Below are 19,112 nucleotides of genomic sequence, written 5' to 3'. Positions count from 1 at the left end.
TACCATTAACAAATAAATACTTACCTAACTGAACAGTAACATGTCAAATGTTAAGCTCATCTACCAAGAGGTTATATTATAGATATTGAACCAGTTGATCATTTTTAAATGTAGTTGGGTATGGAGAAATTGAGGTTATATGATTATCCTAATCGTTTTAAAAATTGATCCTTTTTATTGTATATAATATAATGGATAAATTATTTTAAGTCGTGCATTAACGTTATAATACTGAGTCATAGAATAAAAATTAATGAAACATAAGTATTCGGAAAAACATTGGAAAATAATTACAAAACAAAACAGTTGTTCAGATAGGATTTTACTCAAGATTAAGTACTGGTAACCAATGGTGTTATTATTTAAATCGTGTGATAACTACATCATTTATAATAAGATGGAGAAACTACCGCCAGATTGCTGTTATTGTATCATGCTCACGCGCAAACCTACGATGTAGAGGAGAAAATATCAGTCACAGAGTACTGAATACGGAGCAGATTTCGATAGCGATATTTTGTCACAGATATTTCGCGTCATCAGTCACAGGTTTATCTGTGACAAAAAAATACCTGTGACAAAATATCGGTTTGTGAAATATCGGCCATCTCTACGTGCTACCCACCTGACAACTGTACCGCTTATAGTCACAGCTGCTTTCGGCTGTATTGGGAAGCTCTCTCTCTTTCTCTCTTCTTGTTTTTAGAAATTTGAGTCACATGTCAGTTTTCTCTCCTTGCGTAAAAGTTCTCTTTTATGTTGTTAGATTTTTCTCTTGTTTGCGGGTGTTCCTGTTATTTTTTCTTTTGTGTTACGAGATGTATTTATACATTATTTTAAATGTATCGAGAGTTTAGAAACAAATGCAGATTTGTCTCTAGCTTCTTCTAGTAGCAGTTGTTCAGTATACTGTGACCTAATTGATCAGTTTGCGAAGAAAGAGGATCGTCGAGTTAATTTGCTGTAAAATTAGACTATGTAATGATAATAAGCAAGCCCCGGATTCTTAGGTTCAAATCAATTTTGTTGCTATCTCGTTACTCTCGAAATATTGCTTTTCTTATTCGTTTTATGTAGCAAAGCGTAACGTTCTTAAATTCAATATGACCTAAAAAGACCTAATTCGTAGGTTAGGACTTAAAATGTCCTAAGGAGAGACAATCTTTACCAAGCAGTTATAATATATTAACAGTATGTTGTTTATTTTTATTTCTTTCCCCGTAAAATCATATAAATTCCTAAACATAAGATTTAAAATCCTAAAACATAAATTGGAAAACCTAATTTTAGTTTCTTAAAACCTATAAATTCTGCGCTTGGTAATGAGGTAGGTATGTTACAAGCCTTATATTTTTAGATTCTCATCAGTCAGGTCTTCGCCTCCTCAGCTTTCAAACCCACTGTCCGCTACTGAGCTCATTGTCTAAGAATCACTAATCCTACCTTTGTCCTTTGACTAAAGGAGTAAGAAACTTAGAATGTTATTCTGAACATATTCTTTTAATTTTATACAAGAAGGTCTGACTTCAAATAAGAATTTGTCAGGATACAACTCTTGTAACTTCAATTTGTATGGTTCACTATAACCTAAGCGATGGTTCACTATAAACGGAAATATTAATATACTTTTTAATGTATGCGTGTCGGGACCAACGATTTATAGTCCGACCATCGGATCTGTGCCCCCGTAAGATATGCGAACTGAACCTTAATTCCTTTTCAGCCTCGGCAATTCATTTCTCCCCCTGTATTCCTATTTTTCTCTTTTCTATCCCTCTCTCTTTCTCTCCCCCACTACTCACAATTTTGAGCCTTCTTGCGGGACAGTTTATTTGCACTTGCAGTCCAGTGTTGTCAACCCAACATGAATACTGTAGCACGGAGTGGTAAAAGAAATATTATTAAGCAAGTAATAGCATTTTGCATAAGTCAATCAGCGTCATTAGACCTACTTAAATTAAATTATGAATAAGTAATAATTAACCTTACAGTATTATAAGCAATATTCAAGAGACATGACACTGTTTGACGGAAGTTTGGCAACATCACTATTCGGCAACGTTCGTGGCCTGCTGTTTGACGTAATGGGAGAGAAACGGGTGGAATGGGGTGAGTAGAGGCGTTAACTTTTCCAAGAACGACGACAGCGCTGAAGGGGCATAGATCTGATGGTCCGACAATAGATTGACTATAGCCGAATGTTGACTATATCCGAGTTTACTATATCCAGAGTTAACTATTATTATTATTATTATTATTATTATTATTATTATTATTAAAAATAAGCCTTTGCTCTTTATTTAAAAATGTCATTTAAAAACATCAAAAGTCAAAATTGACTTAGATTAGAATGACACACAATTTGAGGAGGTGTTCACATGCACATCTTGTGAAATGTTTGCTCTGCAGGTGAGAGCCAGACCTTGTTACTGATGCGTGCTGTTATGGTTCACAGCCCGCAGAGCAACACGCGGTATCCGTGGACTTCGACAACATAGAGTGGGCGGACAGTGCCAGCGACAGCGGTGACGACGCACCCACGGAGCCCCTCGACTCATCGCCCGCCAGCTCTCCCTGCCCCTCCCCGCCCCCGCAGGAAGTCCCGAGGCCGCCCGTGCAGCTGCAGCTGCTCAAGCCGCCTCCTGAGCGGTACGGCATCCCTCACCGACGGAACTCAGTGTCGCTGCCAGCGGGAATCGACACCATGGACTCTCCGACGCCATCGTCGTCGCCCGCCCTGTCCATGCAGGTCAGTTTCTGCCAACCAAATTGTTTTAACTTTGATTCCGGCCCTTTACTATGCATCTATCTATTTAACCAGCCAATTAGTCACTCATTGATGCATTGATTCATTATACGCAAAAGCCCGTATGTACAGGGACATCATTTTATTTTTACTAACATTTTTAATATTAACTTGCCTATACCTCTGGATCAACGCCGTTTGCTGCCCCCTTCCACGACTGGAGTTCGATGATACTGGCGTAAACAAATCACTTTACTAGGTATAGGAGGGAGGAAAAGTAGTTCATTCATTTACGTAAACTAGGAAATATCGCGCTTTTGAGTTTGATCATTTTCATTAGGTTTTTGTTTAATCAAAATACAGTACTGTATTAACAATGAGTGTTTTTACTCACGAAGTGAGCTGTCCATGTGGACGTATTCATTATGCAGTGTATATTATACTGTCTACAGAACATTAGCGTACAATATAGAGAATGAAGTTAAATTTAAAAATAATCATAATATGGATATTTAAACACATTTTTTAAAATGGTGGACGTTTATTTCGATACAGACTTCAGTTCTTTTGTGCATATTATCGCATAGACTATTGTACCTAATTCCAATTACCAGTTTCGTCCTTCGTACTAGTAACTCATGTTGAAACAATTCTGTACCTAGTTTATAAAAGAGTACCTTACGTACTGAAAATTCAATCTTCACTTCTGCCCGATCCGAAAAGATAAAATTACTCAGACATACTATCTACTGTCCGTCCAAGGGGTTTTGTCGTAGGGTCGTAGAAAGGGGGGAAATCACGTGGCAGTTAATTACATAACGAGCCCCTTTCATTTAAATTATTTTAAATAGTTGTATAATATTACGTAGACGTCCAATTCCTAACAGAAATTAATGTTTTCAGAAAAGAGCTAAGACAGCCCAGCTGGCGAATAAAAGCTGGTGGGGGAAACCGGGATGCGACTTAGGCAAATGGACGACAGTACATGTCCGAAAATGATTAAATATTGAAAGCTCTTTCGTCACTGGAAAACGCGAACATATTTTTGGAACGTACTGTGACCGTAAGGCTACTATGACTATATATGCGGTCTTGGATCTGTGTGGAGGACGGTTTAACTTCATTAGTAGAAGGGGTGGGAGTGAAGTACATTCAAAACTCAGGTACAATAAAAATTGAAGTAAAAATAAAATGATGTCCCTGTAGTAATTAGTTATACGAAGAACACTAGGGCCTGTACTACGACTCTCGGATAAAGTTCTAGTTTAAACTTATCCGGCAGATGGAATATTTATCCGGAAGTTGGGTTGTAATTGCGTACTACGACTTTTGGTTATGTGCACTCTGGAGGCTAAACTTCCAGATTAGCAATCCGGAAGGCAGAGTGGCAGATAGGCGTTATCCGGAGGTTGGAACTCGGTGTTGAAATCAAGATGGCTGCACGTCGTACAGCTGGTGATTTGAAGGATCAATTTAATTTTGATACTGATTCTGATGATAAGTTCTGGAGCAGATGCTTCGTTATATCAGAACAGCAAAACGAATTAGGCTGCGTCCAAATAATTTTGAAGAGTGGGATGACGAGAAATTTTTTAGACAGTTTCGAATAATGAAACCTACTACATGAAATCAATTATCAACTGAAACAAGACACAGATCGTAAGTACACAGTTAATAATAAGCTACACTATTTCTTTAGGTATTACATTAATATTTTGTATATAATAGCACTATAATTATTATTTTGAAGTACAGTAACCAGTAATAGGCGTACAGTAGAAGTGAGGTTAGAATGTTGCTTCATGCAGGTGTTCTGTTGTCCTTACAAGGTATTAAGGTGATTGATATAATAATATAGGGCAACCTACAATAAGTTTCAAAATACTTTTATATAAAAAAAAAATAATAACCGTATATAATATATCAAAATCCTTTATATGGTAAACTATAATTTCTTCACAATTGCGTTACCACTTTAAGATACAAATGTATTCACATATTTGGCTTCTAGTCAAGTCATATGTACTGTAAACGAAAGAAAAATTGAGTGCCGACACCAATTTCCCAAATAAAGGTGGAAAGTTGCTGTGAAAGTGGAGTCCGGTGGAGAGGTACAGGTAGGCAGGATCGCTCTGTCGAGATAGAAGGGGTAGGCGGCAGGGAAGGGCAGCACATTCATTTCATTACTGTGTTTCCTTACTAATTAAAGGGAAAAGACAAGTTTTCTTAAGATCGAGTTAGTGACAGGTTAGGTTAGTATGATTTGCATATATTTACAATTGTCTAAAAAAAAAAAAATGTCAAAACTACATCCAAACCTCTCTCTTCCAGGCTATCCTGTAGGGAGTCCTTGCCTTCTTTTGGTAACGCTATTGTAAAGATTTACCGGTAAAGGTGTAACCAAATCTAATTGTTTGTTCATTTTTCCAGAAATAATGCCTTATCTCCAATGGCCCAATTACTATTGGTATTGAGATTCTATGCCACTGGGAGAACATTGACAACAGTAGGAGATTTTTGTGGGGTCCACGAAGTTACAGCAGGAACTGTTGTCAATCGAGCTAGTGCTGCACTTGCTGCTTGGTTTAATTGAAGTGATGACTTTTAATGCTTCATTGGGAGTAGTTTTATTTGCTCCAGTAATTAAGTGCAAGGCTTGTTTTTTTCTTCCGAGGGATTCTGTCTCTCTTTTTGATGCTGTTACGAATACTTCTGAATAGTATTTTAATACAGGTTTTATGTACATATTATAGGTCTTGATTAAAGTTTCCTAGAACTGTCTGCTAGTTGTTTAGTCAACTCTCCGAAGATAGATTGGAATATCAATAAGGCATCACTCATGAGACAACTGTCAGGAGATAATGTGGTAGGGTGGCAAGTTCCCTTCTCCTTCCTTGCATATATCGCTCGCCAGTAGGAGTAGGCCTAACATATTTCACTAATCAGACTTAAGATATGCTTGCTATATATTATTATTTAACAAACTGTAACAGTTTATTGAATTTTAGACGTGACAGTTTTTCTTCATTTCCTGAAAGTTTTGGAATTGGCATTTATGTTTTGCAAGGGAGCTGTTTCATTCACGCTAGGCCTAGTGATTCATGTATGCAAACATATTCATATCGTTACTTTTTAAATATATTTTATTGCTGGGATCCCTCACAGTGATCTCTTAACAGGCTAATGCACTGTATCTGCAATTCAAATTTATTTTACATAAGCAAAATATGGTAAAACAACATTTTTCAAGAGGCACATTAATTGAACCGTCGGCTGGAACAACGTTATAAGTTACATTTGGTCAAATTTACAGGAGCTGCAAAAATGTGTATGCATACAACTTTGTTCTTATGAGGGTAGCAAACTTTTGAGTGGACAGTTGCAAGCCAAGGAGTATAGCAAGGTAACATGACATACAACATTATTACACAGAAACACACCGAATGGAAATTTTGTAACTTACAACGTTGTTCCAGCTGACGCTTCAATTGTATTCAGGTACTCTGTGAATGTGTAATTAAAACAAGAGAGATGCACTATAGCTGCAATTAAATTTAAAATTTATTTATTTATTTTGTGTAAACAAAACACGACATTTTTCAGGAGACACAATAAGCATAATCATTTATTACATCCACTGTCTCATTATATATGCTATGGTACATGTCATATTTACAAATTAATAATATGCAGGCTAATACATAAGAGTACATAGTAACTGTAATTAAACACAACACAAATACATATGCAAATACACAAAACTTGGAAAACTGTGGCAGAGCCAACTTCAGCTATAAGCCCCATTTGTTAGAGATCTGCACGGGCCATAATTCTTAGGCCCGGCCCATCTCGGCCTGATCTGAACCAGACCCGAACCCAACCAGAAACCTTAGATTAGCTTATAATTATCACCTGACTCGAACCTAATCCTGAAGACTAGCAGATAAAGCAGAGACCATAGGGATCAAGAACAGCTGCAAGAGATTATCACTCCATTAGAAGGATGAGAAGAAGTAATCTCCCAGTCATCCAGGTCAAACAAATCTGGTCAACAAAATTAAACATATTTTTTGTTAAAACATAAAGAATGGGTGATTATTGTAGCATTTACTTTCTGCCACTAATTGAAGATGTCCTTGTAGATGGACCACCCATTAAAGAGAGGAAAAAGTAATGTAAAAACTCCAAATGTTACTTTTGATATTCCAAACCCCATCTCTTTCCAAACATAAGGACATGACTTACTTTTATTTCAAATCATTCTTTGTTATAATGTTAGCATCCAACTTTCAACTAATGTATTTTTTAAAGAAATCACTGTAATAGTATTGAAGTTCATGCATTTCTAACATCTCAAGTATAATTAAGTCAACATTAGACTTACAGTTCACAGATGGAGAAAGATTTTTCAATGTGGCTAATGCATTCCTCAGAGGCTTGCTTTTTCTTTATTTTTTTTTTTTTAAGCATCCTTGGGGTGTAACTCGATCAGCTATTATCCCATTATCAGCTGAAATATTTAAGAGAGGGTTATATGCTTATATTCAGACCTTTCTGGGTTTAGCCTATACTACTTACACTGAATAAACCAGTAATTTCACTTAAAACTTACTTTCATTACACTGTGTAGACACCCGTACAGTGGAAGACCTTCATCTGCTGCACCAGCTGACTCTGTAATATTTTAAGAGTGGAATTAATTCTTAAGATAATTAATTCTGGAGAAAGATGATGTTTTATCATAAATGTGTGGACACTTCAAAGTCAGCAGCTGTAACAGTATTGTATTTTCTAACGTGCTATTAATCCAAACTCATTTTTAACAATAAGAAAGTAAAGCTGCAATAAAAAAGAGAGAGAAAAAATCAAGCAAATAGTTCTATTGTAAATAGAGTGTAGTCAGTTTCTGTTTTATCTTATGAAAAGTTTTTTTTCAGTTTTTCTGTACACAAGAAATCATTCACAAGTTTCCTTACAGTAAAATTGAAATACAACTTAACATAATGTGGCCTAATCTGATTACAAACCCATTGCAGAGAAATCTCAAAATAAATTCTTCAGTTCAGTGTATTTTCTATTTTTAGGCCTACATTTATAAATTTCAAATTCCCACTCAAATCCCACATAATATTATAATACAATGATGTTTACTTTTTATGACATCCATTTCTTGTGACCATTTCATCATTATGTACAATTTATATTTTAACATTTTTTTTTTTTTTTGCATCTAATTTATCTACTGCTTGCTACAGATTTCATATAGTATGTGTGTTAGTTTTATTTTCAACATGTTGGCTGAAAATGTGTTTACATGTTACAGCTATTTCAGATTGGAAAAGTAAGCATCATATGTAGAATGTGAAAGAACGTTTTGTAGTATAAATCAAATTACCTGGAGATATTGTTGGGATATCCAGTTTCACTTCAAAAACTAAAGAATTGCACTGTGAACCTGAATGGTACTGTAAATAAAAAAGAAATGATAGTATTATAATGTAATACCGACATTAAATTAAATTTGTATAACAATTTTCAAGAATCTAATATTTTTTTTTTATCTCTAAAGCTCATCATCTCCTTCTTCTGACTCTTAATTCCTTACACACTAACCTCATTCGTGTTATTAGCTGCACTGGTATCAGTGGAACTTGGTTTAGTTACTACTTCGGCTGTAACAAAAGTAAGTAAATAAATAAATGAGTGAATGAATGAATAAATAAATAAATAAATAAAAAGAATTCAAACTTGTGTTATACAATTTCCTCTGCTTATTATTTAATAATTTTATAACTTAACATATAAATGAACTTATGCATTGAATATGAATCAAAATCACTGAGAAATCACTCAATTGATAGGAGAATTAAATCACTTACCTTGGATAAGTTTGGATTTGGTTTTGCTTCAGTTGGAGGGGCTCCAATTGTTTGTAGCCTGCATTGTTTCTCTGCAGCAGCAATTTTATTTGTGTTCTTTTCCAAGAATTCAAATTTTCTTCTCAGCTGTTTTCAGGTCCTTGTATTTGTGCTGATGTTACTATATTCTTTCAATGCTTCATTCTATAATACTAAAAAGGAAGTAAAACTAGGTTAATTCCATATGCAATCTACAACATTAGGAAATATACTGTATTTCTCTTTTTCCCTTATCTAAGTTTCTATACCTAAATAAGCAAAAGCTTTTAATGGATGATTGTCAGTACAATATCAAACATATGACTATACTGTACATAGAAACTTTGGAAAAAAAACTTAATATCTGCTGTTTCTGTGTTATTTTACGAGGTGTTGCATGTGCATTACAAACAGATAGGCCTATTGCATTTTAGTGGAAACGTCTCTCCACCTCATGCTGTTCTTTTAAAAAATAACGTTAGGCCCTATCTGTGATCGAATAGTATTATGGGCCTAATACAAAATATCCGCCCACTTATTAACAGTAAAATACGTAGGCCTAACATACTGAAATATTGATAATTTGCTAGGAACAATGTACCTTGCTGTACTAATGTTGGTTAGAAATCCCAGGCCAAAGACATCATTCATTATTATCAGTATCAGTGAACTTTTCTTTTTTAAACGAGTTATTGTGCCTTCGACCCATGATTTGCAGCCGTGAAGTACACTATTTCTAAAAAATTACCGAAATAGGCCCTATTCACTAATAATGTAGGCTATACAACAAACTGAAAGCACACTTAATATTAATTACAATACAAAAATAATTGCCACCTACACTTCTTGTGCAGTTACACGTGAATAAAACAATGATTATGGAGAAAAACGCACTTTTGCTGGAACCCGCACCCGTCCTGTTTAGGCCTATTAATTAAAACCAAAATACTATCATATGGTAGGAATCATTACTATTCGAAAAGAAACATTAACCTTTAAAATCTTACCTTTTGCTTCCATTTAAAGTTTCTTCATACAGTATATGTAATTTTCTGTTCTTCACTCTGTTATTTTTTGGCTGGAGCTTCAGTATTATAATAAATAATAACAATAATGCTTACAATAAAACCTCAAAATAAATAGTACCATATAAACACGGAACATAAACATGAAATACGCGGGGAAAGGTATACCAACGCAATAAATTTCACTACGTTTTCAGTAACTTCATTGCCAACGTAATAAAAATGTTACTATATCTTCCGGATAAGAATCCTGCAGTTAAAATCCGCTGGTAGTACAGAACAAAATATTTAACTTCCAGATTGCTAAACTGGAGTATACGAATCTGGAGCTTTAACAGGCGATCGTAGTACAGGCCCTTAATCCTGAAAAAGTTCGACTTTTATATTTTCCCAGTTGTACACATATTCAGCTCCTTTAATTTCGAAAAAATCGTTTTCTGCAATCCGTTCCTTTGAATGTGTACAATAACAGGAGGAGGGCGGTAAGGGAAATGTACTGTAGATGCTAATATTCAACTTACCCACAGTCTTCGGCTCTAAACTGCTTGTTGTTTACATCGAGTGCTCGTCGTAGTAGGACCAAGCGACAACAGTGGCGTGCATGCCATTACAATATACAGAGTGATTCAGTAGGAATAATATAGTTATTTACGTTCTTCCTAACGCTTCTTGCTCCTGTTCAGTCGTAGACAGAAAGGCTTACTATGTGGGAGAAAAACAGCCAATTGTTAGTGATTTATTATTTTGTGAGACATGGAATCTGTTCAAATACGTACGTTCTTATTAATGTAACTTCAATTACAAGTTTGTAAAATATTTTTCTTCTTACAGTAGGGTTTAAATATTACAATTAAAAACATTTTTTTAAGTTCTCCAAATATAATGTGCGTTTTAGTATAGTCGGTCACGTCCGGTTACAACAATTCTTTTACCATTAAATACAGCATTATTTAGAGTGTTGAATCCTTGTTTTAAAGTTTGCGCGTTCTTGCGCATTTATCAGTAATTAATTTTTTTCAGTGGTGGGGCATACGGTAACTGTTTCATGTATGGCTTAACAGCAGAAAAGAATCATGGAATTAGGAAGTTTTTAATCACTGTGTGAGTGTTCTAGGCCTACAAAATTATTCACTTGACACCGAACATCAGGTTAAAATGCATTGGACACATTTTTATCTAACCTCGACAAACACACTGTGAATCAGAACGCAAATCACTAGCTGGACAAAATTAATAACTTGTCTGTATTCTAACAGATTGTTATGAAACTTTGTGCAGGCGTTACAGGTGGCACATATGTTTTGTGTACAAACTTTGGTTACGTTAGCAAAAGAAAAACTACCCCTTTATAGCGAGTGCATTTAGACAGAATTAATAATTTCTCTAACAGATTTTTATGAAATATTCTACGGAAGTTACAGGTAGCATATATTTTTCGTGCACAAACAATATTTTTAGTTCCATAAGAGAAACTATCCCTTTATAGGAGTGCATTTAAACAAAATTAATAACTTCTCTCCTGTCCAACAGATTTTTATGAAACTTTATACAGAAGTTACAGGTAGAACATATTTTTTGTCTACAAAATCTGATTATGTTTTATAAGAGGAATTGCCCCTTTATAGTGGTGCATTTACACAAAATTAACAACTTCTTTCCTATATAATATATTTTTATAAAACTGTGTACAACAATTAGGCCTAGGGTAGCATACAGATGTAATCAGAATTTGTACACAAAAAATATATGCTACCTGTAACTCATGTACAAAGTTTCATGAAAATCTGTTATGTAGGAGACAAGTTAATTTTGTGTAAATGCACCCCTTATAAAGGGATACTTCCTCTTATGGAACCGTAAATATAGTTTGTACATGAAAAATATATTCTACCTGTAACTTCCGTACAATTTTTCATAAAAATCTGTTAAATAAGAGAGAAATTTTAATTATGTTTAAAACAACCCCCTATTAAGGTGTAGTTCCTCTTACACAAACGTAGTAAGAGTTTGTACACAAAAAATATGCGCTACCTATAAGGTTTGTACAAAATTTCATAATAATCCGTTAGAATGCAGAGAAGTTATTAATTTTGTCCAGCTAGATTTGCGTTATTGCACACTGTGCTCCAGGCGAATCCGGAATATCGTGACGAGTACCGTTCAGACGCTTTCTTAAGGAGTTAAGTGTACAATATTTTGTTTAATACTATATAAAATATTTAATATTTGTTAATTATTTATATTGGAGATGCACCAAATGTAGGCAGACAATACGCTCATTACAGACTAATTACATGGATTCATTGAACAAGCAGTTGACGAGCAGGAGAGAATTGTTGCGAATAGTCATGGCGGCAGGTTTAGGACAGAGATGTGAGATTTCAAAAAAAGTATTATAAAAATTCAACATAAATATTTATGTAAGTAAATTTAGGAAGTTAATGCGAACTGACAGAAATACCATACGTATCTTTAATTTATTGACCTCAATTAAGAGGTTAGGTACAGCTTACAGCAGTAAAATTTTTGGAAATATTCAACATTTTTTTTCCTTCCATTACTGTATCTTGTACAATAATGGAAATTGGTATGTGTAAAACACTGTCCTTCTGCTATATGAAAAAATATTTTTACGATTTAAAAAATTTATTTATATATGTGTTTTTTTTTTAATTTTGAAAAAAAAATGTAAATAATTTTTTAATCGTAAAAATATTTTTTCATATAACAGAACGACAGTGTTTTACACATGCTAATTTTCATTATTGTATATGATACGGTAATGGAGGGAAAAAAATGTTGAATATTTCCAAAATTTTACTGCTGTAAGCTGTACCTAACCCCTTAAGTAAATTCAAGCTTATAGGCTATATATACAGTACAGTGCATATTTCAGAGCACTCCGATCGATAATGGAGATTTGCTTGATATTATGGGCAGTAAGTCTCTGAACTGAAGCTGTTCTATGTCTGTGTTTTCATAAAAATGATTTGAAGTATATGTTTTGTGCTATGTTACTTTGTTATTTATTTATTATAAGTTGGAGTCATAGTTGTGTTTATAGGAATAACATCCAATAATATAGATCCGTCCAAAAGGCTAATATAATTGAGTGTTCTCATACTAGGTTTATCATAGCGTATTCGTATGTTCGTAGGCCTGGAGTCCGAAAAGTAACTGTAACGCAAAGTTCCATTTTCCGTACTGGTTTGGAGTACGGAAAGAAGTAAACTTCGATATAGAATGAAGCAAAATATTTTACAGGGTGGTAGTATTGACTATTCTGAGTAAAAAAGCTCATATGAACATGTGTCCAGTTTTCAATGAGTGTGGAGATAAGCTGTTTCGATGTTTTTTTAGTTCGTTATTTAACGACGCTGTATCAACTGCGAGGTTATTTAGCGTCGATGAGATTGGTGATAGCGAGATGGTATTTGGGCGAGATGAGGCCGAGGATTCGCCACAGATTACCTGGCATTCACCTTACGGTTGGGGAAAACCTTGGAAAAAGCCCAACCAGGTAATCAGCCCAAGCGGGGATCGAACCCGCGCCCGAGCGCAACTTCAGACCGGCAGGCAAGCGCCTTAATCGACTTAGCCACACCGGTGGCTGTGTTTCGATGTTATGTATAACAAGCGTTATAAGTGCCAAAAAGGACAAATAACTTAGTAATTGCATTTATTGCTTATTTGCGTAGTATTAATGTCTTTCAACACTTTAATACACTTTTCCGCTCTGTTGACAACATTAATCTAAATGTGGAATAATTCTTCTCGGGTTCTCAGCCAGGTGAGTTGGATAGTTGCGCCCAGGCTTTCATGACTAACTCTGCCATCTTCTCCCTGAAGAAGATGGCAGAGCTAGTTATCGAAAGCTTGAAAGCAACAATCCATCTCACCTGGCTGAGAACCCGAGAAGAATTATTCCATATCAAACGCCGGGAAAGACTCAAGTCATACATTAGTCTTAATGTTGCTTTTCTGAGGTCTTCTTGTCGTTTTTTTACGAGGGCAGCACTATTCATAATGCGAATGACCAATTCCTCTCTAGTGTTTAATTTGTTTTTGTACACTTTGCACTTCATCCACCCCTTCAGATAAAAATCGATAGGAGTAAGGTCTGAGGACCCTGATTACCAATGCACGTGACCACCGCGGCCGACTTATCGTTCGGGAAATGTCAGATTTAAATGATGTCACTTGACTGCTAAAATGTACAGAGGTTTCGTCCTGCTGGAAGAACATGCCGATCCTTATAGCCAGGGGAACTAAGTTACAAACAGCTGTTTCTCTACACCCATTATGAACAATGCTGCCTTCAGACTAACTCAGAAGAGCTACACGTAGCTACTATTAATTCGTATGTAGTCAATAGTACGTAGTAACACTCTATTTGTGTTTCTTTATATCATTTTAATGCTTATTATATTACGTAACACTCAAACATATGTCTTTACACACCCATATTTTTATTCAGAATATTCTATAGTATCACCCCCTAAAATATTTAATATTACTCCTGAATCATCCTGTATTTATAATTCAATATTAAAAGTCATTTACTTATCAGTAGACATTGGATTTATGTATATTCACTAAAATATGTAAATTATGCATGCATTTATGCTGCCAAAATCTTTAAAATATACTCTAGACCATAATTTTCGAAACTATGCACTAAACATGCACTAAAAATTTTAATTTCAGGCTTATACATTTTGGTACTTACAATGTACATTCTTCCTTAGACATCATTTTGGTCGTTCTAATTTGATTTTCAGTACACAACGATTATTTTTTCAAAATGCTCAGAAGTAAGTTTATGACATTTATCACTTAACACAAGTTTGTACGCTGAAAGGGACCTTTCTACGCATACAGATGTTATTGGGCAACATTTGAAAGCACTTACTATTTCTGGGAAAATTTCTTCTCGAAGCACTATGTTTCACCTTGAAGATATTTATCCATAGAACACAAAACTTTAATGTCAGGATTTCTCTCTAAAGCACTGAACAATTTACCATTTATATTTTTACTTAATTTAAAAGAGCACTCTGAAGTTTACTCCGAACCTCCTTGAGGATTGATAAAGATTCATGTAAAGATAAACCACATTTTTAGAGTTTTTTTGTGGCTTCAGCTATAACTTTGAAAATATGTCTTGATTACAGCCAAGTCCATTTGCAAATATTCACTATTAAATATTTTCGAAGTTGAATTGACAAAGCTTCTGTTGCATTTGGCGCACCAAAGAATTCTTTAATTGCATTGAAATTATTGGAATAAAAGAAAGGAGCTTCAATCCATGTACCCCAACGGGTAAGTATTGGCTCTGTGGGTAATGGGAGGTATGGAAATTTTTCTTTGTAAGCACGAACTCTGGATGGGGCTTTAACAAATATCTCCTTGGGGCTGGATATCAAAGTGTTCACCCCAGGAAAGCTTTCCTTATGATTTTCGCTACTCTATGAAGTCCATGCACAATACACGTAACATGAATGAGTTGGGGAAAGAATACTTTCAATGCTGAAGCAGCTTTCAACATGTAAGTTGCAGCATCTGATAATAGAACCCGAAATTTGTGCTCACTGACTCCTTCTGTCTAGAGCAACAGTAGAATGAATTGTTTTTTTCTAAAACCTTTGTTTGTCTCTGTTTTCGTTTCACGGATGCTACATAAGGCAGACCACCAAATTATACGTCAATTTTTTAATTCATTCGTATAGATAGGCTGTCTTCGAATGTATACAAAACAATGGAAATGAAAGTTTAAATACTGTATATTTGGTGACAGGCTTTATAAAAAAACTTCCGGTAACTTAATCTTGTTCATTTATCATCGATGACGCGCACTGATGCTGTGACAACTGATTCATAATCATAATCCTATTCCGTCACGTGGAGGACCAAAAAGATATTGAGGAATGAAACCAATAAGACGAACGTGTGATGTAAAGCTTTTACTGACGCCAAGGCGAAACTTTATAATAATGATACAATCTTTGAGTTTGTCAGTGCAGCCAATACATGAGTAGTGTGAACATACGTAACCATGCGTGAAAAGAATGCTTAGTTACAATTATTTTTAGATATACTCGTACTTCCGTTGTTTTATACACGTTAGAAAATAAGTAAATAAGTTACTTTAGTTATATTACAAAGAGGGTGTATGTCCGCTAAGAAGACTACTATATACCCAGTGCATATTCTTAACTCCTAACGGTTTATACATAGAAACAATCATTTTTGCTCCCAAAATATGGCGTCATGCGAACCTGCGCGAGAGTGTTCAAATTTGTACAACACACCAGAGCCAATTGTCTGTCTAGATATACAACTACAACATCTTTGTTTCTGTTACATAGTTCGACCCGCGGTCTCACGTGGTGAGAATGGAGTTCTGACTGAACAGTAGGGAGAAATAAGGTTTTCAGAATAATACAGTCGTTACATTTTGTTCTTTTTTCGTGACGACTACAGTTACGTTTATTTTATAAAGGAGTTCGTACAGGAATGATTAAGTCCTAAATTGTTGTCTGAAATTTTTCTCAATTTAACACATATCAAATAACTTTTTATATGCATAGTTTCTTTCGTTGCATTGCCTTATATGAAATACAAATCGATTAGCGCTTTTAGCGCTGTATACACCACTTTTGAATTATATAGAAATACAAATGCAATTTGTTTGTATGACATAATCATGGTGCTGAATACCTATTTCCTATATTTAAATTTAAAAAATGCATTAATTTTGTGGTAATTTCATTACGTTTCATGTAGGCTACATTCTACGTTTTCATTGTTCAATAAAAAATTAATTTCAAATCTTGTACCGCTAATTTTTTTGAGCAGTAGGCCTATATGTATATGAAATGTGTAAAAGCTATTTAACTTCAGCGTATTTCAAATGTTACGTCTTATATAATGTTACTACTACAGCTCAAAGATGTAGGCACTTTTAATTTAAAACAGACCGACACAAACACCCAAAATGTCCAAAATGGGCATTAAAACAATAAACTAATAAAAGGATCGTTTTAATATCCAAACTCGGAGAAGCTAACAGCATATAGGCCTACTTGTTTTACAAAGTGAAGCTCATATCATATGAAAGAAAAAAAAAACAGGTTGACCTTGTAAAATTTGTGATCCAATGGGGTAGCTCAGTCTCTGATGTAGGCCTAACTTGAGACTCTTATTCAAAAGGTCCGGGCCGACCAACCTGCCTGGGTTTTCTACGGTTTGCCTCAGTTACTTAATCAAATTTCGAGTAGAGGCAGCTGCCTCAATAGACCAATTTCTTTTACTTTGAAAAATACACCACTTAAAATGAATAAGAGATTCAATCACTACTTCAAACATATCCGGAATAATATTAATAGAATGTAACTGAAAGTGTGAAGAATCTTCGATCCCGCTACGCATAACAAAAGTGAGAAAAAAATCTACTTAAGTCATTAAAAATAACCTCAAAATTGTAGAACACCACTCCAAACCTACCCAAACTTCTTCGTTTCTTATATATTCAACCAATGATTTTCTCTTGTATTTTCACACGAAATCATCACGTACCCAATGGCACTATTTTTTTTTCGGTCCAGAGTAAATCTATTTCTGTACTTAATCTACCGAAAAGCGTACAGTGGGTGCTTTAAGAGCAAAATACACAAATCAATTTTTGTTTTATTTCAAATTTGCTTTAAAATATAGTTTTCAGCTTGTATGGTTACTGTATTTGTGAACAGGTATATATAGGCCTATCTTGAATAAAAAGTATTGTTTGGATTACTGTATTTTGAAGTTATTTTCTTAAGTTTTCTGAAAACCTAATAATTCAGCAGCTAGCAAATTTTTTTGGATTAAATTAGTTCTGTCAATTTCTCGACACAAATATAAAAATAGGAATAATGGAGGCCAAAGTAAAATAGATAGTGACTAACATCTATCATTGATTGGGTTGTTCTAAGGCAGATATTAATAGCATTGATAAGCAATGTTGTTAAGTAATTTAAAGTAAATTAGATTATTTAATTCAAACTCCATATGGGTCAGCACATCCAGGCATTTTGTAAATTTATCTCATGAAATATATATATATATATATATATATATAACATAAATTCCTTCCATAACCAAACCATAGCGCAATGTAAACAAACCAAACAGATGACGCAAATATGTCGGCGTGTGAAGACCTGACTTATCGACGGACCTTATGTACTCGTATGAGGATCACGTAAGAGCAGTTCCTAAAAGGTAATTAGGCTGTCTCTTCAGTGTTGCCAGCTAGTACCAGATATTACCAAAGAGAGTAAAGTTACAATGCTATGAATTACTGAAATAATAATAATAATAATAATAATAATAATAATAATAATAATAATAATAATAATATAGTATTAAAAATAATGTCTTGTTTATTTACTTATTTACCACATCTCATCTTTATGTTGGGAGGTCTTTTCTAAATATTACGAAAGAGTAGCCTATATTTTCCTTCTGGACTACTTCTCGCACATTATGTTGGTAATTAGTGGATTAGTGTGATCTAATATTAAAATATATTTTGTCGGACAACATGAAATTCATTTGTTTGACTAAACAGTTTACTATTCACAAGACCTAACCTAAAAATCTATTCTGTTTGATTACGTGAAATGATTAGTACGAATTCCGAAAACAGAATACCACATTCAAATGTATACCCTACTTAAAATACAGATATATTTTCCTAAATCGCTACCATGCTATTTCCTCTCTTGGAAATTTTAATAAAAATCTGAACGCTAAGAAATATATTTCTGTCCATTAGCCCGTGAATGTTTCATAGATCTATAAGTATCTTATTTAATTACATTTATCTGAATATAGTGTTGAATTTGAATCATAACACAACTGAATTATGCATTGATATTAATATTAATACTGGAGTTACTAATTAATTATTAATTACGTTCAAGCTTAGTTAGGTACTTCCATTTCATCAGATTTCTTCTACGGCAAACCAAAATATTACTAAATAATATTTGAGGAGAAAAATTCGCTCCGGCGCCGGGGATCGAACCCCGGTCCTTGGTTCTACGTACCAAGCGCTCTGACCACTGAGCTACGCCGAATTCCATCCAGAGCACCGGAGCGAACCCTCCTCCTTCAATGTTTCCCTTTGTGGCCTGACTCTAAGTTAGGCATATATGTTGACGTCTATGTCCAATGTCAACTGCCATTATATTAGGAGCGCACTCAGTTGAGTGACTTGTTTGGCCGGAATTCCGCAGTTAAGTGCACAGTAATTTGTACAGACATATGCACTGCAGCTATGACAATATTATAGATTTATTAATTTGTCCTACAGAATAATATCTGTAATATTGACAATTAATATTTGAGGAGAAAAATTTGCTTAGAAAATAACTGCCAGTTGCCGTATTTATCTGTACT

General features: G+C 34.4%; 1 protein-coding gene and 1 long non-coding RNA gene across 5 annotated transcripts in view; one reads left to right on the top strand and one right to left on the bottom strand.

Annotated features, from left to right (window-relative positions):
* The window catches only part of LOC138700088 (myogenesis-regulating glycosidase), a 465,840-nt gene that overhangs the window by 274,808 nt on the left and 171,920 nt on the right, over positions 1 to 19,112 (top strand). For 2 of the 3 annotated variants that reach the window (XM_069826407.1, XM_069826408.1), the window contains exon 3: positions 2,456 to 2,749. In XM_069826407.1, coding sequence (XP_069682508.1) covers positions 2,456 to 2,749 — 294 coding nt within the window. Of the gene's footprint in view, positions 1 to 1,887; positions 2,110 to 2,455; positions 2,750 to 19,112 lie in introns of those variants that run through there. The other variant, XM_069826410.1, reaches the window with a different exon arrangement.
* On the bottom strand, positions 6,290 to 10,167 carry LOC138700091 (uncharacterized). Of its 2 annotated transcripts, XR_011332191.1 has the most exons (7): positions 9,651 to 10,167; positions 8,626 to 8,816; positions 8,360 to 8,418; positions 8,142 to 8,211; positions 7,359 to 7,420; positions 7,131 to 7,256; positions 6,290 to 6,790 (listed from the first exon to the last, which is right to left on the bottom strand). It is a non-coding gene; the product is annotated as an uncharacterized lncRNA (long non-coding RNA). The 2 variants fall into 2 exon arrangements; XR_011332190.1 differs by having other exon boundaries at positions 8,626 to 10,050.

Source organism: Periplaneta americana, chromosome 5 (genome assembly GCF_040183065.1).
Source record: "Periplaneta americana isolate PAMFEO1 chromosome 5, P.americana_PAMFEO1_priV1, whole genome shotgun sequence".
NCBI lineage: Eukaryota > Metazoa > Arthropoda > Insecta > Blattodea > Blattidae > Periplaneta > Periplaneta americana.
Note: the sequence above shows the minus strand (reverse complement) of the source record. Positions and strands in the feature narration are given on the sequence as shown.